We start from the raw sequence: 27,415 nt of genomic DNA, 5'->3' as shown, positions 1-27,415 counted from the left end.
AACCGCATGCAATGTGATGCAGTGTCAATCTGCTGCATCGACCATACAGGACAAAGAGCACATGATGGGCTGGGGTGGTACTTCCGCCTTGTGAGTGACAAGAGGTGTTTTGACGCGACCTGGACTTTCAGTTTGGTACAGGTCAGAGATGGGCACTATTCTGCTGAAATATGCCTTGCTTGACCTGAGCATTCAGTGGTGCCTCTGGGGGGCAGCCAGCATTCTGCAAACCGAGAAGTTTTATGACTTGGCAGGTTCGTGTTCAGCGCAGGGCTGAGAAATTTACAAACGGGGGCGGGGATTGACTGAGAGTTCAGTTTCATGTGTTATTTCTTTTAGGCTTGTTCAGTTCTTGCCAAATGTTCCTCCGTTCACCTTTTTAAAAGACAAGGACGTTGTCTGGCGTTTTGAATGTGGTTGTTACAAAACATTCCTTGATCATTGCGTAACTTTTGTTCATCACAGCCGCCGAGCGCACTCGTTTTCTGCTCCGAGTTCCTGGGAGCAGAGAATTAACGACCACAATTATTCTTCCCACAGTATTGGACTGCTTGCGAATCAGAGAATCCCGACAGTGCAGAAGGAGGCCATTCGGCCCATCGAGTCTGCATCGACCCTCTGAAAGAGGACCCTACCCAGGCCCACTTCCCCACCCCCTATCCCCTGATTTGTTATGTTGTAGGTGTAACCTAAGCGGCTTCCTTGTGGTGCACTGGACAAAGGAAGATTCAGACGTGGAGATAACTTCTTTAAAAAAAAATTATTCAAGTTTTTCAACAAATTTTCGACAACCCCCCCCCCCCCCAACAAAAAGAAAGCAACAAGAACACAACAAGTGGAAATTATACATTGGATTTCCCCATGTACAGTAACCCCCCTTAGAACAGTACACAGTGCAAATAGGGGAAAACCCCCCACCTTGACCCAACGCCCCCCGCCCCCCCCGGGCTGCTGCTGACCTCCTCCTAACGCTCCGCGAGATAGTCTAGGAACGGTTGCCACCGCCTGGAGAACCCCTGCACAGACCCTCGTAAGGCAAACTTTATCCTCTCCAGCTCGATGAACACTGCCATGTCATTGATCCAAGCTTCCACACTAGGGGGCTTCGCATCCTTCCATAGTAACAAAATCCTCCGCCGGGCTACCAGGGACGCAAAGGCCAGAATACCGGCCTCTTTCGCCTCCTGCACTCCCGGCTTGTCCGATACCCCAAATAATGCCAATCCCCAGCTCGGCTTGACCCGGGCGTTTGCCACCTTGGACATAGTCCTCGCAAAACCCATCCAGCGCCGGGCACAACCAGAACATATGGGCGTGATTTGCCGGGCTTCCCGAGCACCTCCCACATCTGTCCTCCGCCCCAAAGAACCTACTCAACCTCACCCGTCATAGGCGCTCTGTGAGTAACTTTGAACTGTATTAGGCTGAGCCTGGCGCAAGAGGAGGAAGAATTAACCCTACTCAGGACATCAGCCCACAGACCCTCATCTATCTCCTCCCCAAGCTCCTCCTCCCACTTGCCCTTTAACTCCTCCACCGAGGCCTCCTCCTCTTCCTGCAGCTCCTGATAAATCGCGAAACCTTGCCTTCTCCAACCCATACACCCGAAATCACCCTGTCCTGAATCCCATGTGCCGGAAGCAGCGGAAATTCCCTCACCTGCCGCCTCACAAACGCCCTCACTTGCATGTACCTGAAAGCGTTTCCGGGGGGGGGGGGGGGGGGGTAGCCCAAACTTCTCCTCCAACGCCCCTAGGTTCGCAAACGTCCCATCGACGAACAGGTCCCCCATTCTTCTAATCCCTGCCCGATGCCAGCTCCGAAACCCCCCCATCCATCCTTCCCGGGACGAACCGATGATTCTCCCGAATCGGTGACCAAACCGAGGTTCCCACCCTGTCCCTGTGTCGCCTCCACTGCCCCCAGATCTTCAACGTCGCCGCCACCACCGGACCCGTGGTGTACCTTGTTGGCGAGAGTGGCAACGGTGCCGTCACCAGCGCCCTCAGGCTCATGCCCACACAGGACGCCATCTCTAACCTCTTCCACGCCGCCTCTCCCTCCATTACCCACTTACAGATCATCGCCACATTGGCTGCCCAATAATAGCCACACAAATTCGGCAGCGCCAGCCCCCCCCCCCTGTCCCTGCTAGGCTCCAGAAACACTCTCTTCACTCTCGGGGTCTTATTCGCCCACACAAATCCCATGATGCTCCTGCTTACCCGTTTGAAAAAGGCCTTGGGGATCATAATGGGAAGGCACTGGAACACAAAGAGAAACCTCGGGAGGACCATCATTTTAACCGACTGCACCCTGCCCGCTAGAGAGAGTGGCAGCATATCCCAACTTTTAAAATCCTCCTCCATCTGCTCCACCAACCGCGTCAAATTGAGCTTGTGCAGGGCCCCCCAACTCCTAGCTACTTGGATCCCCAGGTACCGAAAGCTCCTTTCCGCCCTCTTCAGCGGTAACTCGTCTATCCCCCTTCCCTGGTCCCCTGAGTGCACCACAAAGAGCTCACTCTTCCCTACATTGAGTTTATACCCCGAAAAGTCCCCAAACTACCTAAGGATCCGCATGACGTCCGCCAGCCCCTCCACTGGATGCGTAACATACAACAACAGGTCATCGGCATACAACGACACCCGGTGTTCCCCCCCCCCCCCCCCCCCCGGACCAGTCCCCTTCATTTCCTGGACTCCCTCAGTGCCATGGCCAGAGGCTCAATTGCCACTGCAACAAGGGGGACAAGGGGCACCCCTGCCTCGTCCCCGGTACAGCCGAAAGTACTCCGACCTCCGCCGGTTCGTGGCCACACTCGCCACTGGAGCTCTATATCGCAGCCTGACCCAGCTGATGAACCCCTCCCCGAACCCAAACCTCCACAACACTTCCCAAAGATACTCCCACTCCACCCGATCAAAGGCCTTCTCCGCGTCCATAGCTGCCACTACCTCTGCTTCCCCCTCCATCGAGGGCATCATAATCACATTGAGGAGCCTCCGCACATTTGTATTTAGCTGCCTACCCTTCACAAATCCTGTCTGGTCCTCATGAATCACCCCCGGGACACAGTCCTCAATTCTCGTAGCCAGCACCTTCGCCAGCAACCTAGCGTCAACATTGAGGAGCGAGATCGGTCTATACGACCCACATTGCAATGGATCCTTGTCCTGCTTCAAGATCAAAGAAATCAGCGCCCTGGACATTGTCGGGGGCAGGGTCCCCCCCCCTCCCTCACCTTATTGAAAGTCCTCACTAGCAACGGGCCCAGCAGGTCCACGTATTTCCTGTAGAATTCAACCGGGAACCCATCCGGCCCCGGGGCCTTCCCCGCCTGCATGCTCCCCAATCCTTTAACCAGCTCCTCCAGCCCAATCGACGCCCCCAAACCAGCCACCTCCTCCTCCACCCTCGGGAGCCTCAGCTGATCTAGGAATCGTCGCATCCCCTCCTCCCCCACTGGGGGCTCAGACCTGTACAGATCCCCATAGAAGTCCCTAAATACCTTGTTTATTCTCACCGCACTCCGCACCGTATTCCCCCCTCTATCCTTAACTCCACCAATCTCCCTCGCTGCCTCCCTCTTACGGAGCTGGTGTGCCAGCATCCGACTCGCCTTCTCCCCATACTCATACGTCGCCCCCTGCGCTTTCCTCCACTGTGCCTCTGCTTTCCCCGTGGTCAACAGGTCGAATTCCGTCTGGAGGTTCCGTCGCTCCCTAAGTAGCCCCTCCTCGGGGGGGCCTCTGCATACCTCCTGTCTTAAATCTCCTTAAAATCTCCCCCACCAACCTCTCCCTCTCCCTCCCCTCTCTCTTCTCCCTGTGGGCCCAAATGGAGATTAGCTCTCCCCTGACCACCATGTTCAGCGCCTCCCAGACTACCCCCACCTGCACCTCCCCGTCGTCGTTGGCCTCCAAATATCTTTCAATGCACCCCCGCTCCCGCCCGCACCCCCCCTCATCCGCCAACAGTCCCACATCCAGGCGCCACAGCGGGCGCTGGTCACTCTCCTCCCCAACTCCAGCTCCACCCAATGCGGGGCGTGGTCCGAGATGGCTATGGGATTAGCGCCCTACTCAAAATGAAAAAATCTTTCCGGGAGTAGGCTCTATGGACGTGGGAAAAGAAGGAAAATTCCCTGGCCCCCGGCCTGGCAAACCTCCATTGATCCACTCCCCCCATCTTGTCCATAAACCCCCTGAGCACCTTGGCCGCAGCCGGCCTCTTACCCGTCCTGGACCTAGACCGGTCCAGTGCTGGGTCCAGCACCGTGTTGAAGTCCCCCCCCCCATTATCAAGCTTCCTACCTCCAGATCCAGAATCCGACCAAGCATGCATTTCATAAATCCGGCATCATCCCAATTCGGGGCATATACGTTCACCAGTACCACCCGCACCCCCTGCAATGTACCACTCACCATCACATATCGACCTCCATTATCCGCTACAATATTCAGTGCCTCGAACGACACCCGCTTCCCCACCAGTATTGCAACCCCTCTGTTCTTCGCATCCAGCCCTGAATGTAAGACCTGCCCTACCCATCCCTTTCTCAGCCTAACCTGATCTGCCACCTTCAGATGTGTCTCCTGGAGCATAACCACGTCTGCCTTCAGTCCCTTTAAGTGCGCGAACACCCGGGCCCTCTTGACCGGCCCGTTCAGGCCCCTCACATTCCAAGTTATCAGCCGGATTGGGGGGCTACTCCCCCGCCCCCTGCCGACTAGCCATCTCCTATTCTAGGCCAGCCACGTGCCCGCGCCTCCCGCACCCTCCAGTCCCCCAGGCGGCGGACCCCAGCCCCGACTACCTCTCCTACTTCCAGCTCCCATTTGACCAATGCAGCAGCAACCCAGTCCCCCCCCCGCTAGATCCTCATCTAGCCATTTTGCTCCCCCCGTGACACTCCCGTAAGTCAGCTGACTCCTGCTGACCCCGGCCTCTCCCGCCCTTCCATCGACCCCCCAGTATGAGAATCCCCCCACCCCTTGGCAGTCAGTGTGCGCTCCTCTCCAGCATCGCCCGGCCCCCCCGGCCCCGCCCCCATCCTTCCCTAACGAGGGAAAAAGCCCGCGCTTTCCTGAGCCCCCCTCTGGCGCAGCTCCTTTTTGCGGCCTTACCCCAACTCCCCGGGCCTCCACCCCCCCCTCTTCCTCCGCGGGGCCCTGCCCCTCCTACACCGACGCCCACACTCTCCCACAGCCCCCACATCAAATCCATTCACCCATCCCCACCCAGCACTCAAACCCAGAGAACATTCCCCAAACGCAATAAACACAGTAAACATTCCCCCACGACCAACCCTCAATTTGAGTCCAACTTTTCAGTTTGTATAAAGTTCCATGCCTCATCAGGCGTTTCAAAATAGTGGTGCCGATCTTGGAACGTGACCCACAGTCGCGCTGGCTGCAGCATCCCGAACTTCACCCCCTTCCGATGTAGCACCGCCTTAGCCCGGTTAAAACCAGCTCTCCTCTTACCCACCTCCGCACTCCAGTCCTGGTAAATTCGGATCTCCGTGTTCTCCCACCTGCTGCTCCGTTCTTTTTTGGCCCATCTCAGGACACACTCTCGGTCCATAAAGCGGTGGAACCTCACCACTACAGCCCTTGGCGGCTCGTTGGCTTTGGGTCTCCTTGCCAGGACCCGATGAGCCCCATCCAGCTCCAGGGGCCTCGGGAAAGCTCCCACGCCCATCAGTGAATTGAGCATCGTGCTCACATATGTCCCGGCATCGGGCCCCTCCACTCCTTCAGGGAGACCCAGAATCCGAAGATTCTTCCTCCTCAACCTATTCTACAGGTCCTCGAATTTTTCCGGCCACCTCTTGTGCAGCGCCTCGTGCGCCTCCACCTTCACCGCCAGGCCCAAGATCTCGTCCTCGTTCTCCGAGGCTTTTTGCCGCGCCTCCCGGATCGCTGCCCCTTGGGCCTTCTGGGTCTCCACAAGCTTCTCAATCGCCGCCTTCATTGGCGCCAGAATTTCTGTCCTCAGCTCCTCAAAGCAGCGTCTAAGAAACCCCTGCTGCTCCTGCGACCACTGTGCCCATGCTGCTTGATCTCCACCCGCCGCCATCTTGCTTTTCCTCTCTCGCACTTTTCGCTGCATCAGGATCACTTTTTTAACCGCTCCACTCCTGGTCCAATCCATATAATGTCGGGGGGACCTTGCTGTCACCTTCCCACACTAGAAGCCGTCGAACAATTGCCGTTGGGGCCCCTCTGAAGAGCCCAAAAGTCCGTTCCCGGTGGGAGCTGCCGAACGTGCGACCTACCTAGGCATAGCCGCAACCGGAAGAACTCGTGGAGATAATTTCCACATGTTTATTAAACTATTTACACTTCTATTACTCGGGTTCGACACTACTGCTAATCCTACTATAGCTACCCAGACTGACTAACCAGTTGCTGCAATCCACGTGGTGGGTGTGATATTGAATCAACCCTGTGTCTGTACTCACTGACTGTCTCCACTGGAAAGAGGCAGATCATGTGTGTGGTGTCCTTTATATATGGGTTGGTGTAATGCCCCCCTGTGGTCGTGTCACCTCCGTGTGTATCGTGAATGTCCATTGGTCGTGTCCTATCTACCTGATCTATTGGTTGAATGTGTGTGTGTGATGTCTCTGGTGCTCTCTCTAGTGTCTAGCTAGCCTACATGTATTTACATTGATGCACATCACCACATCCCCCTAATACTGGGCAGCATAGTGGTTGGCACAGTTGCTTCATAGCACCAGGGTCCCAGGTTCGATTCCCGGCTTGGGTCACTGTCTGTGCGGAATCTGCACATTCTCCCCGTGTCTGCGTGGGTTTCCTCCGGTTTCCTCCCACAGTCCGAAGACGTGCAGGTTAGATGGATTGGCCATGCTAAATTGCCCTCAGTGTCCAAAAAGGTTGGGTGGGGTTACTGGGTTACGGGGGTAGAGTGATGGTGTGGGTTTGGGTGGGGTGCTCTTGCCAAGGGCTGATGCAGACTCGATGGGCCGAATGGCCTCCTTCTGCACTGTAAATTCTATGATAGTCCCACCTAACTGGACACTAAGGGACAATTGATCATGGCCAATCCACCTAACCTGCACATCTTTTGATTGTGGGAGGAAACCGGAACACCCGGAGGAAACATGGGCAGTGACTTAGAACCAGGGTACTGAGGTACACAAGGTAAGAGATGGGGCAAGGGAAATAATTTGACTCTGAGTTAGTGCTTGCAGAAGAAAGAAATAGGGAGGAAATGTGATCTGTGATCTGGAATGCTTGTTGATTGGAAGGGTGGTGGTAGCAGTTTCAGTAGTACAGGACTGGAGGGCTGAATACCCTCAAAAGAGGGTGGTGGCCACAATGGGCTTTCATTGGATAAGGCCATGATTTTGCTCAGCAAAATACTGCAGTGATTTGTCCTCACCCTCCACAGTACGGCTCAGCCTGAAACTCTCCCACTCTTTGATGATAACAATCTTTATTATTGTCACAAGTAGGCTTCCATTAACACTGCAATGAAGTTACTGTGTAAATCCCCTAGTCGCCACATTCCGGCGCCTGTTCAGGTCACAGAGGGAGAATTCAGAATGTCCAATTGACCTAACATCACGTCTTTCGGGATTTGTGGGGGGAAACCGGAGCACCCAGAGGAAACCCACGCAGACACGGGGAGAACGTGCTGACTCCGCACAGACAGTGAGCCAAGCCGGGAATCGAACCTGGGACCCTGGCGCTGTGAGGCCACAGGGCTAACCACTGTGCTAGCATGCCTCCTGTCATCAGGCATGTTGCAAAGATTTACAGGCTGATAATCAACCGGTTTGGCCATGTTACAAGTACATCTTCTGTGGTCATCAAGTCCTAAAGTGGGACTTAAAGCTAGAACATCTGGATCACAGGTAGGGATGTTGCAATTGCACCACAAGACACCTTGAGATTCCATGTCGATGGTGACAGAATCTTTTTTAAAAATTAGTTCATTTGCCCTTGAGAAGGTGGTGGTGAGCTGCCTTCTTGAACCGCTGCAGTCCTTGTGGTGTAGGTACACCCACTGTGCTGTTAGGGAGGGAGTTCCAGGATTTTGACCCAGCGACCGTGAAGGAACGGCCGATATATTTCCAAGTCAGGATGGTGAGTGACTTGGAGGGGAACCTCCAGGTGGTGGGGCTCCCAGGTATCTGCTGCCCTTGTCCTAAATGGTAGTGGTCGTGGGTTTGGAAGGTGTTGCTGAAGGAACCTTGGTAAGTTCCTGCAGTGCATCTTGTAGATGGTACACACGGCTGCTACTGTGCATTGGTGGTGGAGGGTGATGTGTTGGGTAGGCTGGGTCGATGTGGACTGCACTTGATGCAGTGTAGCGAGAGACAGACCTCCAACACTTGATGAGATGCAACACAATTTTATTTAACATCTAAACTAAACTATTATACATGTTGAACTGTGGGTTGACACTATGCTGACTTGACTGGAGAGCTGATACTAGCCTAACCAGACTTACTAGCTACCACATGGTGTTTACACTGGCCAGCTCACTAACTCTGACTGTCTCAGAGGCTGGGTCCCGAGAGAGCGGGAAAACTGGTGCCCTCTGGCTTTATAGTGGTTGTGTCCTGTCTGGTGATTGGCTGCTCTGTTCTGTGTGCTTACTGGTCATCCTGTGTGTCAATCACTGCCTGTCTGCACTCCATTGTATACATAGATGTATATTATGACAGAGGGTTTGAATGTGGATGGGGTGCCAATCAAGCGGGGCTGCTTTGTCCTGGATGGTGTTGAGCTTCTTGAGTGTTGTTGGAGCTGCACTCACCCAGGCAAGTGGGGAGTATTCCCTCACACTCCTGATTTGTGGCCTGTAGATGGTGGACAGGCTTTGAGGAGTTACCACAGAATTCCCAGCCTCTGACCTGTTCTCCTAGCATTTAAATGGCTGGTCCAGTTCAGTTTCTGGTCAATGGTAACCCATGAGATGGTGATGGTTTAGGTAAGTGATTGAAGGAAAGAGGATAATGGGATTTGGGAACAGAGCGGACACATGGGATTAGGAGACCGCTTGTGTGGAGGATACACTCCAACATGGCAGACTGAGTTGGGCTGAGCAGTCTGTTTTGCTGTTGTAATGTTGGTGCAATAAGCACTAAATAAGGGATGAATCTGAAGTGTTAAAGTGTTCTTTTCTTTGCTTCTCTTGCTCAAACCTCGAAGCATTTTCAGGTTCTTCCCCATGCCCCTCATTTTTAAATATCCATTTCCCGTTCCGAAGGTCCATTCAGTAACATATTGTTCATCTATTTACAGGGTCGGGAACCTTTATCATACTGACTCACCTGAGTTACAGATGGATTGGCACCAGCTACTGCAGACAGAAAATACAGAGTGCCTTGATAACTGTGTGGGGCTTGAGGTGAGAATTCAGCAGGTCAGATTCAGAAGCCAATCCTGAGCTCGTATGCTTTCTTTTGACCGGCCTTTTACCTTGGCATGGATTTCTCTTTGCAAGGCTTTTACTCGCCTCTACCTTTTCAATCGCTGGCACTGGCTAAGTTGGCAGACGAGTGACCAGCTGCCAACTGCTGGGAGGTGAATGAGTGGCTTGCAGGCAATGCCCAGCTTCCAACTTGGATGCCAGGTACTCATCAGTCAGCAAGTGTAGGGTTAATAGCACGAGTCTGCATTTCGAACACCTTTTATAGCTTTGTTCCCCACAGCACAGAGCCTCCCGTGATTTTGTAAAAAGCTTCAAAAATATACACAGATGCCATCAGAAGCCAATCTTGTTTGCCCGGAAGTGGCTCTTCCCTACACCACCGGGAATCGTAGAATAGTACAGCACAGAAAGAGGCCCTTTTGGCCCGTCAAGGCTGTGCTAGCTCATTTGAAGAGCAATCCAATTAGACGCACTCCCCTGCTATTTCACCATATTCCTGTAAGCAGTCTTACAACACCAGGTTAAAGTCCAACAGGTTTGTTTCGATGTCACTAGCTTTCGGAGCGCTGCGCAGGTGAATGAAGAGGTCTGTTCCAGAAACATATATATAGACAGATTCAAAGATGCCAAACAATGCTTGGAATGCGAGCATTAGCAGGTGATTAAATCTTTACAGATCCAGAGATGGGGTAACCCCAGGTTAAAGAGGTGTGAATTGTCTCAAGCCAGGTCAGTTGGTAGGATATCGCATTACATTCATCCCCCACCATCTGGATTGGATTGGATTGGATTTCTTTATTGTCACGTGTACCGAGGTACAGTGAAAAGTATTTTTCAGCGAGCAGTTCAACAGATCATTAAGTACATGAGAAGAAAAGGGAATAAAAGAAAATACATAATAGGGCAACACAACATATACAATGTAACTACATAAGCACTGGCATCGGATGAAGCATACAGGGTGTAGTGTTAATGAAATCAGTCCATAAGAGGGTCATTTAGGAGTCTGGTAACAGTGGGGAAGAAGCTGTTTTTGAGTCTGTTCGTGCATGTTCTCAGACTTCTGTATCTCCTGCCCGATGGAAGAAGTTGGAAGAGTGAGTAAGCCGGGCGGGAGGTGTAGATGGAGTCAATGGATGGGAGGCAGGTTCGTGTGATGGACTGGGCGGTGTTCACGACTCTCTGAAGTTTCTTGCGGTCCTGGGCCGAGCAGTTGCCATACCAGGCTGTGATGCAGCCTGATAGGATGCTTTCTATGGTGCATCTGTAAAAGTTGGTAAGAGTCAATGTGGACATGCCGAATTTCCTTAGTTTCCTGAGGAAGAATAGGCGCTGTTGTGCTTTCTTGGTGGTAGCGTCGACGTGGGTGGATCAGGACAGATTTTTGGAGATGTGCACCCCTAGGAATTTGAAACTGCTAACCATCTCCACCTCGGCCCTGTTGATGCTGACAGGGGTGTGTACAGTACTTTGCTTCCTGAAGTCAATTACCAGCTCGTTAGTTTTGCTGGCATTGAGGGCGAGATTGTTGTCGCTACACCACTCCACTAGGTTCTCTATCTCACTCCTGTATTCGGGCTCATTGTTAATCGAGATCCGGCCCACTATGGTCGTATCGTCAGCAAACTTGTAGATGGAGTTGGAACCAAGTTTTGCCACGCAGTCGTGTGTGTACAGGGAGCTAAGTACGCATCCTTGCGGGACGCCGGTGTTGAGGACTATTGTGGAGGAGGTGTTGTTGTTCATTCTTACTGATTGTGGTCTGTTGGTCAGAAAATCGAGGATCCAGTTGCAGAGTGGGGAGCCAAGTCCTAGGTTTTGGAGCTTTGATATGAGCTTGGCTGGGATTGTGGTGTTGAAGGCGGAGCTGTAGTCAACAAATAGGAGTCTAATGTAGGAGTCCTTGTTTTCGAGATGCTCTAGGGATGAGTGTAGGGCCAGAGAAATGGTGTCTGATGTGGACCAGTTCGCATCTGGCCTGCGAAATCCTACCAACTGCCCTGGCTTGAGACAATTCACACCTCTTTAACCTGGGGTTACCCCATCTCTGGATCTGTAAAGATTTAATCACCTGCTAATGCTCGCATTCCAAGCATCGTCTAGCATCTTTGAATTTGTCTATATATGTTTCTGGAACATGCCTCTTCATTCACCTGAGGAAGGAGCAGCGCTCCGAAAGCTAGTGATTCGAAACAAACCTGTTGGACTTTAACCTGGTGTTGTAAGACTTCTTCCTGTGCTCACCCCAGTCCAACGCCGGCTTATCCACAGCATGGCTACCATATTCCTGCGCTCTCTCTCCTATTCTGTAACTCTTCTGCTCATGGGCACTTAAAAATGATGCTGAATGACAGTCAGCTATTCGACCATTGATAGCATCGCTGTCAATGTATGGATCTCAGGGCTGCTCTCCCCGCTGCCATCTTGTTGGCTGGGATGGTGCGTGTGGGGGTGAGAATTGTTTATATGCGGCTGCAGCTTGTCAGCCTTTGGGTGTCAATCGCGAAACCGCGAATCCGGCACCGTTTCCCATTAGAATCGATTGTGTTCCCTGTGGCGCCGGTGCTAGCCCCTTAACGGTCGCTGAATTGGTCCAGGTGTGGCGCCGGTTTTTCTGTCATAAAAGTCCACTGATTCTGCATTGGTGTCAACACTTGGTCTCAGAAACGGAGAATCCCGCCACCTGAGTGTGAAAGTACAAGTTTTCCCAAAGGTCAGTAACCTTCGAACTCTGTGTGTCAGGGGCTGGGAAGAGCTGAAGAATTGAAGCTTAAGGCGGAAGCATTTGTGAGAAAGGCGCCAGGAGTTTTAAACAGCAATCGGGCAAGGAAAAGAAGCTGAATTCCAGGGCCAGAGCTGTATTGTTCTCAGCGGGAGGCGAATGCTCCATCTGGTGGGAGAAAGGCAGAAGTGCACTGACCTGAGCAGCCTGTGCATACCACCATCTGGTGGCCGGCGACCAGAACTGCACTGACCTGGAATTCCTAGGTGAAACACCATCCGGTGGTCAAAGGACAGAATTGCGTCAACCTGAACCTCTCGAGTAAACCGGTTCCCAATAAACGACAACCACAGAGTGAAGACTCATCTCCGATCTACCTCTTTTAATCCCTGATTTATTTTATTCCTCACTGACCCTTACCTGGTGTTTGTCTTGTGTGTGTCTGGGCAGAGGGTGGGATGGGATCTTGGGATTAAGTAGTCTGGTAGACGGTTATCCTGTTATTTCCTTATGTTCATCTTTTCTCCTTTTTATTCATAAATAGGTTGTTAATGTTTTACTTCTAAATCTGGTGTCTGTAACTCATTGGAGCAGTCAAGGGTTAAAGATCTTTGGAAAATACAAATTATTGGTTATTTCATTTATATTGGGACTCTGGGGTCTGTGGGGCTGGGATTGACCGTACACTCACCCAGGGTGTCGCAACAAGAGTTATCACTTTCTCCCTGTGCCTGTGCGGGGTTCCTCCCACAGCCCAAAGATGTGCAGGGTAGGTATGTTGGCCATGATCAATTGTCTGGTCGTATCCAAGGATGTGTAGGTGGGTGTATGGGGATAGCGCAGGCGAGTGGGCCTGGATAGTGTGCTTTTTCAGAGGGTCAGTGCAGACCTGATAGACAAATGGGCTCCCTCTGCCCTGTTGTGATTCCATGATGCTATGATTTTATGAAATAAATTCCTGAAGCTACTGCAAATCTGCGTGGGTTTCCTCCGGGTGCTCCGATTTTCTCTCACAGTCCAAAGATGTGCAGGTTAGGTGGATTGGCCAAGCTAAATTGCCCCTTAGTGTCCAGAAAGGTTAGGTGGGGTTAAGGGTTGCGGGGATAGGGTGGAGGTGTGGGCTTAAGTAGGGTGCTCTTTCCAAATGTCGGTGCAGACTCGATGGGCGGAATGGCCTCCTTCTGCACTGTAAATTCTATGATTCTATGAATACCGATCCCTGTCCATTAATATGCACTATCTGGACGAGACAGGAGCTTAACTGACCACCCTTCTCTCTGCACAGTCTGAGACTTAGCTGTGGTGACGCTGTTGCTGCCCTGGGTGATCATCCTCATCCAGCACAAACTGGAAGTCCAGCTGAGGACTGCCTGGTCTGGATAGCTGAATTTCAACTTGTTCAGCATGTTTGCCAACCATAGAATCATGGAATTTACAGTACAGAAGGAAGCCATTCAGCCCATCGACTCTGCACCGGCCCTTGGAAAGAGCACCCTACTTAAGCCCACACCTCCACCCTATCCCCACAACCCAGCAACCCCACCTAACATTTTTGGACACTAAGGGGCAATTCACCTAACCTGCACATCTTTGGACTGTGGGAGGAAACCGGAGCACCCGGAGGAAACCCACGCAGACACGGGGAGAACGTGCAAACTCCGCACAGACAGTCACCCAAGCCGGGAATCGAACCCGGGTCCCTGGAGCTGTGGGGCAGCAGTGCTAACCACTGTGCCACCGTGCCACCCAGAAATGGCATTTACACGATCATTTATATTAATAGATATTGCTGTAACCTCTATGTTGCCTTTAACTGAATGTCGGCAAATCAAACCAGCCCTGATATAATTTTAACATGGACCAGCGAGTACAATATCTTCTGGCAAAGTGGTCCATTTTGAAACCAACATTGAGGAAGTTGGGAAATACCCAATGTTTGGTTGAGGCCGCAGTTTCTCACAGACACTAAACTTCCCCCATGGAACCTAGCTGTGCTTCACCCTGGGTCTGGTTGGCCTTGGGCTCCCGATTTGGATCATATTAGAACTTTTAACCAACGGTGTTGGTGCAAAATATTTCCCCTCAGCGCCAATGCTCAAGCTATAGCCCAGAGCACCAGGAACAAAATATATGGAGCATTGTGCACATCAAACAGTTCTGCAACGGCTTAATAGAGAGTGTTACACTATAAAGACAACCTACATGAAATGTCTGAGGCCTAACGGAGTCTTTTTTCAATTCTAGATTGGGCCTATTTCTGTTCTTCAGAGTGTTAAAGGAAGGCGGCGATAGACGTTTCAATGACGTTCGCACTGATCCAAAACAATTCTTTGTTTACTGGACGCTTCAAGGTAAACCTTGAAGATTTTTGGCTCTCTTTATTTTAAAAAAAAAAATCAGTTTCTTGCCAAAATATTTTCCCCATTCTTCTGTCTTTGAATTGCCTTCCTGTTCCTATGTGGCGGGCAGCAGCGAGTCTTGCAGCAAGCCACCAAGAGAACCATTTCCAAACCCGCTACCACCCCAAGCTGTTTTGGAAGATGAGGGGTGGTGGTGATACTGTGGACTCTGTACGCAATACAACAGGTTCCGCGGGAACTTAACCTTTTTTAAAAAAAAATATTTTTGTTGAGCTTTTAACATTTTATGTCACATTCACAGGGCAACCGACAACTATAACGATAGCCCCCATTACCAAAAATATTTCTCTTTTAGACTTTATACTTGTGACAATAAAAGATTATTATTATTATTATTATATTGCCAGGCTTGGCCAAGGAACTTAACCCTTTTAAGAGTGCGGTTTGGATGCAATAAAAAGAGAATCACAAAAGGCGAAATGGGGAAGGTTTGATTTTTAGCAACATAATTATTAGTAGGCTTACATTAACACTGCAATGAAGTTACTGTGAAAATCCCCTCGTCGCCACATTCCGGCGCCTGTTCGGGTCACAGAGGGAGAATTCAGAATGTCCAATTCACCTAACAAGCACTTCTTTCGGGACTTGTGGGAGGAAACCGGAGCATCCGGAGGAAACCCACGCAGACACGGGGAGAACGTGCAGACTCCGCACAGACAGTGACCCAAGCCGGGAATCGAACCCCGGACCCTGATGCTGTGAAGCGACCGTGCTAACCATTGTGCTACCGTGCTGTTGTTCCTTACAGTGGGGGTGAACCATGCAGTCGATGCTTGCAGGGCAGGCCAATCCAACCAACTTGCGTTTATATCGCTTTATCTCACTTCCTTAATGCAGTGAAACCGAGCCACATGAGATAGTAGGACAGGCAAGCAAAAGCTGTGGTCTTCGAGGTAGGTGTTTAAGAAGCGTCTCGAAGGAGGAGACTGAAGCGGAGAGGTGTAGGGAGGGAATGCTCGAGTTTGGGATCTCCGTAGCTGCTGGCACACCCACCTGGTGCAGAGCGATTCCAATTGGGGACACTGAAAAGGTCAGAATTGAATGTGCGCAGAGATATCTGAGAGCTGTGATGGCTGCAGGAGTTTGAAGAGGTAGGAAAAAGCGTGGCCATGGCCGGGGGGGGGGGGGGGGGGGGGGGGGGGGGGGCTGGAGTTGAATGCAAGGATGGAAATTTGAAAACTGCGGCGTTACCAGACTGGGAGCCATTGTAGATCAGCCAGCGCAGGGGTGATGGACGAACGAGACACAGTGCGTGTTAGGATGTGGCTAGTATTTTTGGGCTAACTTAAGCCACAACAACATAAACCTTCCCTGGAGTCAACAATACAACTGAGTCTTTGAGGAAGAAAGTGAAGGAGATTTCCTTCCCAAAGATTTCCTTCCTCTCGGTACTAAGTGGGCAGCACGGTACCATTGTGGATAGCACAATCGCTTCACAGCTCCAGGGTCCCAGGTTCGATTCCGGCTTGGGTCACTGTCTGTGCGGAGTCTGCACGTCCTCCCCGTGTGTGCGTGGGTTTCCTCCGGGTGCTCCGGTTTCCTCCCACAGTCCAAAGATGTGCAGGTTAGGTGGATTGGCCATGATAAATTGCCCTTAGTGTCCAAAATTGCCCTTAGTGTTGGGTGGGGTTACTGGGTTATGGGGATAGGGTGGAGGTGTTGACCTTGGGTAGGTGCTCTTTCCAGGAGCCCGTGCAGACTCGATGGGCCGAATGGCCTCCTTCTGCACTGTAAATTCTATGACATAACCATAGCTGATCCCCGAGCATTATTTCAGCGAGAGTAGGGGCTGCTTATTTCCTAGTCTGTTCTATAGCTAGGTGGTGAAATCCCAGTTTATCACTTGGTATCACTGGTAATTAGTAGACAAGGTGTATTGGCAAGTCCAAATAGGAGAATTTAATAGTGTTCATCTCTGGAAAGGCAGTATTTGTACTGTTGTAGTATGCAGAAAGCATGAGTAAGTGTGCATAATACCTATGTCCTCCTGTGGCTGTGATCATTCCGATGAATGTCAGAAATTGGTACATATATATTGTATTATATGTATTTGTTGCAGTAATGTTTTAAAATCCTGGTTTAAAAAGACAGACTTTGCACCTGCAGAAGGTGCAATTAAGATGTTGTAAATGTCAGATCATCATTCTTTCAAGCCATGCTTATTTTTACAAGGAGATGGTTTTTGTTATGACTTCTGGGGAGTGAATAATTAGAGACATTGTGTTTAAACGTAAGTAAGTAGGCCATTGGATTTGAGTGGGATGAAGATGATGTAGTAATGGGAGGAGCCAGGTCGGTAGCAGTCAATTTTGAGTTTGTTTCTGGAAGCTGTGAGCTGAACAACAGCCTTTGCAGAGGGCTGTCAGATTCCGCATTAATCTGATGGATAGGGTCCTGCAGGCTGTTTACTGAAAGGATCTCTCTCTGTTGAAGCAGTCATTTAAAAAAAAACTCTATGCAGAGATTGGCAAGTAATCCTGGGTTTGCTAACTTTATTTAAAAGTGCTTTTTGACCTGTGATGGGTGTTGCTCGATTGGAGATAAAGGAGGTAGTAGTTAGGAGTTAAAGTGTTTCATTTTATTGTTAAGCATTGTTTAACTAGTAAGTGAAAGCTGTATTTCTGTGATGTTAGGGTAGTTCAATACCATGTAATGTGTTTTAATACACCATATCCCTATTTATGCGTGGAATCACTCCTGCAATTAAGCAGGACGGCGGTGCAGTGGTTAGCACTGCTGCCTCACGGCACTGAGGGCCCAGGTTTGATCACGGCTTCAGGTCACTGTCCTTGTCGAGTTTGCACATTCTCCCCGTGTCTGCGTGGGTCTCACCCTCACAACCCAAAGATGTGCAGGTTAGATGGATTGGTCACGCTAAATTGCCCCTTAATTGGAAAAGAGATTAAAAGAGTAATTGGGGTTCCCATCAGGTATCCTAGCAGATCAAAGAACAAAGAAAAGTACAGCACAGGAACAGGCCCTTCGGCCCTCCAAGCCTGCGCCGACCATGCTGCCCGACTAAACTACAATCTTCTACACTTCCTGGGTCCGTATCCCTCTATTCCCATCCTATTCATGTATTTGTCAAGATGCCCCTTAAATGTCACTATCGTCCCTGCTTCCACCACCTCCTCCGGCAGCGAGTTCCAGGCACCCACTACCCTCTATGAAAAAGATTTGCCTCGTACATCTACTCTAAACCTTGCCCCTCGCACCTTAAACCTATGCCCCCTAGTAATTGACCCCTCTACCCTGGGACAAAGTCTCTGACTATCCACCCTGTCTATGCCCCTCATAATTTTGGAGACCTCAATTCTTTGAAGAGGTAGCCAGTACAGTCGACAAGGGGGAGCCAGTCGATGTGGTATATTTGGACTTTCAGAAGGCGTTTGACAAAGTCCCGCATAAGAGATTATTGTGCAAAATTAAAGCGCATGGGATTGGGGGAAATGTATTGAGGTGGATAGAAAACTGGTTGGCAGAGAGGAAACAAAGAGTAGGGATTAATGGGTCCTTTTCAAATTGGCAGGCAGTAACCAGTGGGGAACCACAGGGATCGGTGCTGGGACCCCAGCTATTCACAATATATATTGATGATTTGGATGAGGGAACAAAATGTAACATCTCAAAGTTTGCAAATGATACCAAATTAGGTGGAAGGGTGAATTGTGACGAGGATGCTGGGATCCTACAGCAAGATCTGGACAGGTTGGGCAAGTGGGCAAACCAATGGCAGATACAGTATAATTTGGATAAGTGTGAGGTTATTCATTTTGGAAGCAAAAACAGGAAGGCAGATTACTACCTGAATGGTTGTAAATTGGGAGAGGGGAGTGTGCAGCGGGACCTGGGTGTCCTTGTGCACCAGTCGCTGAAGGTAAGCATGCAGGTGTAGCAGGCGGTAAAGAAGACTAATGGTATGTTGGCCTTCATTGCAAGAGGTTTCGAGTATAGAAGCAGGGATGTGTTGCTGCAATTGTGCAGGGCCTTGGTGAAGCCACACTTGGAGTATTGTGTGCAGTTTTGGTCTCCTTCTCTGAGGAAGGATGTTCTTGCTCTCGAGGGAGTGCAGCGAAGGTTTACCAGACTGATTCCAGGGATGGTGGGACTGTCATATGAGGAGAGATTGACTAGGTTGGGATTGTTCTCGCTGGAGTTCAGAAGAATGAGGGGGGATCTCATAGAGACTTATAAAATTCTAACAGGACTAGACAGGGGAGATGCAGGGAAGATGTTCCCAATGATGGGTGTGTCCAGAACCAGGGGTCACAGCCTGAGGATTCAGGGTAAACCATTTCGGACAGAGATAAGGAGACACTTCTTCACACAAAGAGTGGTGAGCCTGTGGAATTCATTACCACAGGAAGTAGTTGATGCTAAAACTTTGAATATATTCAAGAGGCGGCTGGATACAGCACTTGGGGAGAATGGGATCAAAGGCTATGGGGAGAAAGCAGGATTAGGCTATTGAGTTGGATGATCAGCCATGATCGTGATGAATGGCGGAGCAGGCTCGAAGGGCCAAAAGGCCTCCTCATACTCCTATCTTCTCTGTATCTATGTATCAGGTCGCCCCTCAACCTCCGTCGTTCCAGTGAGAACAAACCGAGTTTATTCAACCGCTCCTCATAGCTAATGCCCTCCATACCAGGCAACATTCTGGTAAATCTCTTCTGCACCCTCTCTAAAGCCTCCACATCCTTCTGGTAGTGTGGCAACCAGAATTGAACACTATACTCCAAGTGTGGCCTAACTAAGGTTCTATATGTTGGGGTTGGTCCGGTATCATAATAAAATACTGATTACTCCTGGGTACATACTTGATCTCCCATAGGCAAATCAATTAGTGTATGTTCCCATCCCATAATCTCAGCATTTTGAAAAGCACTTGCAGTCGGGGCTGCAGTACCACAAGCAATGCTGTACATTGGAACACCAATAGATGGCGCTAAAACACTACAGCGGAGTCTCTTTCGAATGGTAATTTCAGGTATGCCACCTTTTTAATAAAAAGTAAAGTTTTGTTCCTGTTTTCTAGGTGTATGGATTTTCATAACACTTCTTCCGACACTAATTCTGAACACTCAGGAAAAGGACCGGCCTTTGTGTGTCCGAGACTATGCTGCATGGACAATCTGGACAGTGGGATTTGCTACAGAAGCCATTGCAGACCAACAGAAATGGAATTTCAAAAGTGATCCTGATAATGTTGTAAGTGAATTTTGCTGTACTTTTAATGACCCTCTTTCCCCATCATTTTTTCAAATGGTGACACAGTGACATAATTTACAATATTTGGGCAGCACGGCAGCACATTGGTTAGCACCGTTGCTTCGCAGCTCCAGGGTCCCAGGTTCGATTCCGGCTTGGGTCACTGTCTGTGCGGAGTCTGCACGTTCTCCCCGTGTGTGCGTGGGTTTCCCCCGTGCGCTCCGGTTTCCTCCCACAGTCCAAAGATGTGCAGGTTAGGTGGATTGGCCATGATAAATTGTCCCTTAGTGTCCAAAGATGTGCAGGTTAGGTGGATTGGCCATGTTAAATTGTCCCTTAGTGTCCAAAGATGTACAGGTTAGGTGGATTGGACATGTTAAATTGTCCCTTAGTGTCCAAAGATGTACAGGTTAGGTGGATTGGCCATGATAAATTGTCCCTTAGTGTCCAAAGATGAGCAGGTTAGGTGGATTGGCCATGTTAAATTGTCCCTTAGTGTCCAAAGATGTACAGGTTAGGTGGATTGGACATGTTAAATTGTCCCTTAGTGTCCAAAGATGTGGAGGTTAGGTGGATTGGCCATGATAAATTGTCCCTTAGTGTCCAAAGATGAGCAGGTTAGGTGAATTGGCCATGATAAATTGTCCCTTAGTGTCCAAAGATGTGGAGGTTAGGTGGATTGGCCATGATAAATTGTCCCTTAGTGTCCAAAGATGTGCAGGTTAGGTGGATTGGCCATGATAAATTGCCCTTAGTGTCCAAAGATGTGGAGGTTAGGTGGATTGGCCATGATAAATTGTCCCTTAGTGTCCAAAGATGAGCAGGTTAGGTGGATTGGCCATGATAAATTGTCCCTTAGTGTCCAAAGATGAGCAGGTTAGGTGGATTGGCCATGATAAATTGTCCCTTAGTGTCCAAAGATGAGCAGGTTAGGTGAATTGGCCATGTTAAATTGTCCCTTAGTGTCCAAAGATGTGCAGGTTAGGTGGACTGGCCATGTTAAATTGCCCCTTAGTGTCCAAAGATGTGCAGGTTAGGTGGATTGGCCATGTTAAATTGCCCTTAGTGTCCAAAGATGTGCAGGTTAGGTGGATTGGCCATGTTAAATTGCCCTTAGTAAAGGTTAGTTGAGATTACTGGGTAACGGGGATAGGTTCGAAGTGCGGGCTTAAGTGGGGTGCTCTTTCTAAGGGCTGGTGCAGACCCGATAGGCCGAATGGCCTCCTTCGGCACTGTAAATTCTATGATTCTATGATATACAGTTCCTGGGATACTTGTATTATTGGTTGAGATAAAGGATGCAATTCATTCCTTTTTTAAAAATGTATTCATTTACGGGATGTGGGCTTCGCTGGCTAGGCCCACCATTTATTGCCCATCCCTAATTACCCCTTGAGGAGGTGGTGATGAGCTGCCTTCTTGAACCGCTGCAGTCCTTGTGGTGTAGGTACACCCACTGTGCTGTTAGGGAGGAGTTCCAGGATTTGACCCAGTGACAGTGAGGTAACGGAAGGAACTTGCAAGTCAGGATGGTGAGTGACTTGGAGGGGAACCTCCAGGTGGTGGGGCTCCCAGGTATCTCATAGAATTTACAGTGCAGAAGGAGGCCATTCGGCCCATCGAGTCGGCACCAGCTCTTGGAAAGAGCACCATACCCAAGGTCAACACCTCCACCCTATCCCCATAACCCAGTAACCCCACCCAACACTAAGGGCAATTTTGGACACCAAGGGCAATTTATCATGGCCAATCCACCCAACCTGCACATCTTTGGACTGTGGGAGGAAACTGGAGCACCCGGAGGAAACCCACGCAGATACGGGGAGGATGTGCAGACTCCGCACAGTCACCCAAGCCGGGAATCAAACCTGGGACCTTGGAGCTGTGAAGCAATTATGCTATCCACAGTGCTACCGTGCTGCTCTTGTCCTTCTAGATGGTAGAGGCCATGGGTTTGGAAGGTGCTGTCTAAGGAACCGTGGCAGGTTCCTGCAGTGAATCTTGTAGATGGTACACACGGCTGCTACTGTGCATCGGTGGTGGAGGGAGTGAGTGTTTGTGGATGGGGTTCCAATCAAGTGGCTGCTTTGTCTTGGATGGTGTGGAGCTTCTTGAGGGTTGTTGGAGCTGCACTCATCCAGGCAAGTGGAGAGTATTCCCTCACACTCCTGACTTGTGCCTTGTAGATGGTGGACAGGCTTTGGGGAGTCAGGAGGTGAGTTACTCACCGCAGCTCTTTCCTAGCTACGACAGCAATAGCTCTGGCCTCCTCATGATTGTGGTGTTATACACAGGACACCGTATACCCTTCAAATGAACTACAAGTTTCAACAAAATTGCCATAATGACTGTCCATCTTGAACTAGTTATATTGAAGCATTAAACTCGGGTAGACGGCTTCAGTGACAGTTGATGATAATGTTATGGGCCAGGGTTTAGAGAACCCCAAAGTGTATCATGGAGGTCACCTGACCCACAACCTTTAATAGACTGTGGTATGGGGAGCACACGGCCCACTCTACAGGTGTGGGACAGCAGAAATGGAAAAGTATTTTTTAAAGCAAAACAATGTTTATTCTATGAACTCAAGTTAACCTTTTTAAAACATACAGTGAACATCTTAGCAACCATCAATTCAAATACAACCCCCAAAGAATACAACACTAAGTAATCCTTAATAACTTCCCAAACAACATCCAGAAGACAAAAGAAACACCTTTTAACAGAAGCACATCAGGTTTACATTCACTACTGAGAACATTTATAATTCTGAATTCACCAAATGATCAAGAGATAGTCTTTTGATGGCAGAGAGAACAACAGTACACCTGCTTTGTCTGGCTTCAGCTCCAACACGGAATACAAAACTAAAACACACCTTGCAGCAAACAGCCTAAAATGAAAGTAAAAAGCTGACAGACGGCCCAGCTCCACCCACACTCTGACATCACTGATAAACACCCATTTCTTAAAGGTACATTTCTTAAAGGTACTCTCACATGACAATGAGACTCAATCATCAAGGTAACTTGCTGAAAAAGGGAAAAATTGCCACCTGCTTAGATTATTTCTAATTAGATGTGACTCTCGATTCCGATAAAAATTGAATTGAAGTGGGGAAACAAAGTGTCAGTTGGAAAGTTGACTGGTTTCTAACTGGTATTCTGCAAATATACATTTGATGGAAGTACAGTAATATTTGATATTTTAGTAACTCACATCTGGGGCGAGATTCTCCGACCCCCCCTGCCGGGTCGGAGAATCGCCGGGGGCTGGCGTGAATCCCGCCCCCGCCGGTTGCCGAAGTCTCCGGCACCGGATATTCGGCAGGGGCGGGAATCGCGCCACGCCGGTTGGCGGGCCCCCCCCCGCTCGATTCTCTGGCCCGGGTGGGCCGAAGTCCCGCCGATAAATTGCCTGTCCCGCCGGCGTAAATTAAATCACCTACCTTACCGGCGGGACAAGGCGGCGCGGGCGGGCTCCAGGATCCTGGGGGGGGTCGCGGGGCGATCTGGCCCCGGGGGGGGTGCCCCCACGGTGGCCTGGCCCGCGATCGGGGCCCACCGATCCGCGGGCGGGCCTGTGCAGTGGGGGCACTCTTTCCCTTCCGCCTCCGCCACGGTTTCCACCATGGTGGTGGCGGAAGAGACTCCCTCCACTGCGCATGCGCAGGAATGCCGTCAGCGGCCGCTGACGCTCCCGCGCATGCGCCGCCCGGAGATGTCATTTCCGCGCCAGCTGGCGGGGCACCAAAGGCCTTTTCCGCCAGCTGGCGGGGCGGAAATTCGTCCGGCGCCGGCCAAGCCCCTCCATGTTGGGGCTCGGCCCCCAAAGATGCGGAGCATTCCGGACCTTTGGGGCGGCGCGATGCCCGTCTGATTTGCGCCGTTTTGGGCGCCAGTCGGCGGACATCGCACCGTTTCCGGAGAATTTCGCCCCTGTTTCCTACTTTTTCCCTCTATTTGTAAGTGTAAAAAGGAATAGCAGGTGTTAAGCAGGATCAGAAATTGGCTAGCTGAAAGAAGACAGAGGGTGGTGGTTGAATGGAAATGTTCAGAATGGAGTACAGTCACAAGTGGAGTACCACAAGGATCTGTTCTGGGGCCGTTGCTGTTTGTCATTTTTATCAATGACCTAGAGGAAGGCGCAGAAGGGTGGGTGAGTAAATTTGCAGACGATACTAAAGTCGGTGGTGTTGTCGATAGTGTGGAAGGATGTAGCACGTTACAGAGGGATATAGATAAGCTACAGAGCTGGGCTGAGAGGTGGCAAATGGAGTTTAATGTAGAGAAGTGTGAGGTGATTCACTTTGGAAGGAATAACAGGAATGCGGAATATTTGGCTAATGGTAAAGTTCTTGAAAGTGTGGATGAGCAGAGGGATCTAGGTGTCCATGTACATAGATCCCTGAAAGTTGCCACCCAGGTTGATAGGGTTGTGAAGAAGGCCTATGGAGTGTTGGCCTTTATTGGTAGAGGGATTGAGTTCCGGAGTCGGGAGGTCATGTTGCAGCTGTACAGAACTCTGGTACGGCCGCATTTGGAGTATTGCGTACAGTTCTGGTCACCGCATTATAGGAAGGACGTGGAGGCTTTGGAGCGGGTGCAGAGGAGATTTACCAGGATGTTGCCTGGTATGGAGGGAAAATCTTATGAGGAAAGGCTGATGGACTTGAGGTTGTTTTCGTTGGAGAGAAGAAGGTTAAGAGGAGACTTAATAGAGGCATACAAAATGATCAGGGGGTTGGATAGGGTGGACAGTGAGAGCCTTCTCCCGCGGATGGATATGGCTGGCACGAGGGGACATAACTTTAAACTGAGGGGTAATAGATATAGGACAGAGGTCAGAGGTAGGTTCTTTACGCAAAGAGTAGTGAGGCCGTGGAATGCCCTACCTGCTACAGTAGTGAACTCGCCAACATTGAGGGCATTTAAAAGTTTATTGGATAAACATATGGATGATAATGGCATAGTGTAGGTTAGATGGCTTTTGTTTCGGTGCAACATCGTGGGCCGAAGGGCCTGTACTGCGCTGTATTGTTCTATGTTCTATGTTCTATGTAATTTGCTGATATGATCTGAAATACTGATGGAGATTAAAGCAATTTGTTAATTCCGCATTGCAAAGTTTTAAACCTGCATGTTTCACGTCCACTTTTGAAATCTCTCATCATAAATGATAAAAATTGAAGCAGAGTTTTTTTTGTTCCCTCCAGGATAATCTAGTCCACTCTTCCACCATATTCAACACCTCTCCCATCACCCATGGCACCTTCCCATGCAATCGCAAAAGGTGCAACACCTGCCCCTTTACCTCTTCCATGCTTAACATCCCAGGCTCAGAACTCTCATTCCAGGTTAAGCAGCGTTTTGCTTGCACCTCATTCAATCTGGTCTATTGCATTCGCTGCTCCCAATGTGGTCTCCTCTATATCGGAGAGACCAAACGCAGACAGGGTGATCGCTTTGCTGAGCACCTTCGGTCTGTGCGCATTCAGGACCCTGACCTTCCCGTTGCTTGCCATTTTAACACAAGACCCTGCTCCCATGTCTGTTCTTGGCCTGCTACAATGTTCCAGTGAAGCTCAACGCAAACTGGAGGAACAACATCTCATCTTCCGGTTAGGCACGGTACAGCCTTCCGGTCTCAACATCGAATTCAACAACTTCAGATGATCAGCTCTACCCCACTTGTTTTCATTCCATTTTAACTGTCTTTTATTTTTTATTTTTCTTTATTATATATTTTCCCCTATCTTATCCCCTCTTTCCTTGCCTTCCTCCCCTTTGCTTCCCCCTTTTCTCATTTTACCTCTCCCACTCATGTCCCCCCTCCCCCCACATCTACATCTGTCACAGTTTACCCTCTGATTTTAGTTTCTCTGCTGTTTGGCCTTTCACACCATTTATTCTCTCTGGGGACTGCTATTAGCACACTCTTCCCTTGGTTTCTGTGGCTATTGGCTCTCTTCCCTTGGTTTCTGTGGCTATCAGCACTCTCTTCCCTTGGTTTCTGTGGCTATGACTCATCTTTCATTCCCTCACTCCACAGTATAAATATCTCCCACTTTCTCTGTGTTTTAGCTTTGACAAAGGTCACACAGACTCAAAACGTTCGCTCCCTTCTCTCTCCGCAGATGCTGCCAGACCTGCTGAGAATTTCCAGCATTTTCTGTTTTTGTTTCAGATTCCAGCATCCGCAGTAATTTGCTTTTTGTTTTGGTTTCATCAGCCTAATATTCGTGTTCCAATCGTAAGCTTCCTCACAGGAGAGGACACGGCTTTAAGGTCTTTGCATGTAGAATTAGTTATCACCAACTTGTGTTGTCGTTCAGTGTGGCAGGAGTTAATGGGGAAGACAAATAAAAGGGACGCGCTCTTGCAGAATTTGACCATGTTCTCATTTTCTTTTCAATTAGGGCAAATTCATTCAAACTGGACTCTGGGCCTATAGTCGTCACCCAAACTATCTGGGAGAAATACTGCAATGGACGGGGTTGTTCATCTCCGCTTCTTCTGTAATGGAGGGAGTGGATCATGTCAGCGTGCTCTCCCCTGTATTTCTGTGGTATTTACTGACCCACGTAAGTGGAATTCCGATACTAGAAAAGCAAGCAAAATTGAAGTGGGGACATGAACCAGATTACCTCAAATACATCAAGAACACGCCAGCTCTGTGGCCATTTAAATTTTAATGCAAGTTCCCCCTCCTCCTCCCCCACATTGAATAAAAAATGTGTAAATTTTCAGTTAGAACTGGTGATCGAGGGGTTTTGCGTCTTTCACAAGCTTTCAGGCTGTCATTTTAAAGTAAATGTGTTCCGTATATTCCAGTCCTTTAGCCGGTGTTCCAAATATCTTACTTGAAACTGTCATGTGAGAGTGCCTTTAAGAAATGGGTGTTTATCAAATAGCTGCAGTGATGTCAGTGTGTGGATGGAGCTGGGCTCTGCTCTGCTTTTACTTTCGTTTTGAGCTGAAAAGCTGCTTTGTGGCTCTGTTTGGTTTCGCTTTGAGTTGGAGAGCTGCAGTCAAAGCAAGCAGATGTAAACTGGTATCTCTCTACAAGCTAAAGAATGTCTTCAGCTCATTTGATGATTTCAAAGTAATACCTGTTTCTGTAGAGAATTCAAACCTACTGTCTTTGTTAAAAAGTGTTTTGGCTTATGGATGTTGTTAGGAAAGTTACTACAGGTTACCTATAGAATATTGTAATTGAGAAAGTATCAGTATTTGTCATTGATAAGATGTTTACTGTGTGTTTATAAAGTGTTAACTGAATTAATAGAATAAACATTGTTTTGTTTTAAAAATACTTTAGATCTCTGTTGCATCACACCTGTAAAGTGGGCCCTTGTGCTCCCCATAACCACAATCTATTAAAAGTTGTGGGTCAGGTGAACCCCATGATATACTTTGGAGTTTGAAACCCTGCCCCATAAAAAAACTGATTGATTGATTTGTCACATGTACCGAAGTAGAGTGAAAAGCATTTTTGTGTTCAAGAGAATGTACACAGTAGACAAAAAGAATAATTGACAAAGTACATCGGCAAATAGGGAATGGTTACAATGTGGAACAAGGCCAAACAAGAGCAGCATAGTGCATTGTGAATAGTGTTCTTACAGGGAACAGATCAGTACGAGGGG

General features: G+C 49.4%; 1 protein-coding gene across 1 annotated transcript; it reads left to right on the top strand.

Moving 5' to 3' along the window:
- Nucleotides 1-76: 76 nt before the first annotated feature.
- LOC140405370 (uncharacterized) lies at nucleotides 77-27,081 on the top strand. Its single transcript, XM_072493687.1, has 5 exons — nucleotides 77-254; nucleotides 9,285-9,390; nucleotides 14,381-14,487; nucleotides 19,595-19,767; nucleotides 26,186-27,081. Exons 1-5 carry the CDS (start codon nucleotides 149-151, stop codon nucleotides 26,459-26,461), a joined length of 768 nt encoding a protein of 255 aa, XP_072349788.1. The 5' UTR covers nucleotides 77-148; the 3' UTR covers nucleotides 26,462-27,081.
- The last annotated feature ends 334 nt before the right edge of the window (nucleotides 27,082-27,415 follow it).

The sequence above is a fragment of the Scyliorhinus torazame genome, chromosome X (genome assembly GCF_047496885.1).
Source record: "Scyliorhinus torazame isolate Kashiwa2021f chromosome X, sScyTor2.1, whole genome shotgun sequence".
Lineage (NCBI taxonomy): Eukaryota > Metazoa > Chordata > Chondrichthyes > Carcharhiniformes > Scyliorhinidae > Scyliorhinus > Scyliorhinus torazame.
The sequence above is the reverse complement of the archived record's forward strand: the minus strand, read 5'-3'. Positions and strand labels throughout refer to the sequence as shown.

Excerpts from the sequence above, each read along its gene's own strand:
- LOC140405370 (XM_072493687.1), top strand. The coding sequence starts at position 149 with ATGGGCACTATTCTGCTGAAATATGCCTTGCTTGACCTGAGCATTCAG. Across the intron at positions 9,391-14,380 it reads ATAACTGTGTGGGGCTTGAG|ATTGGGCCTATTTCTGTTCT; the intron begins GTGAGAATTCAG and ends TTTCAATTCTAG. Across the intron at positions 14,488-19,594 it reads TGTTTACTGGACGCTTCAAG|GTGTATGGATTTTCATAACA; the intron begins GTAAACCTTGAA and ends CCTGTTTTCTAG.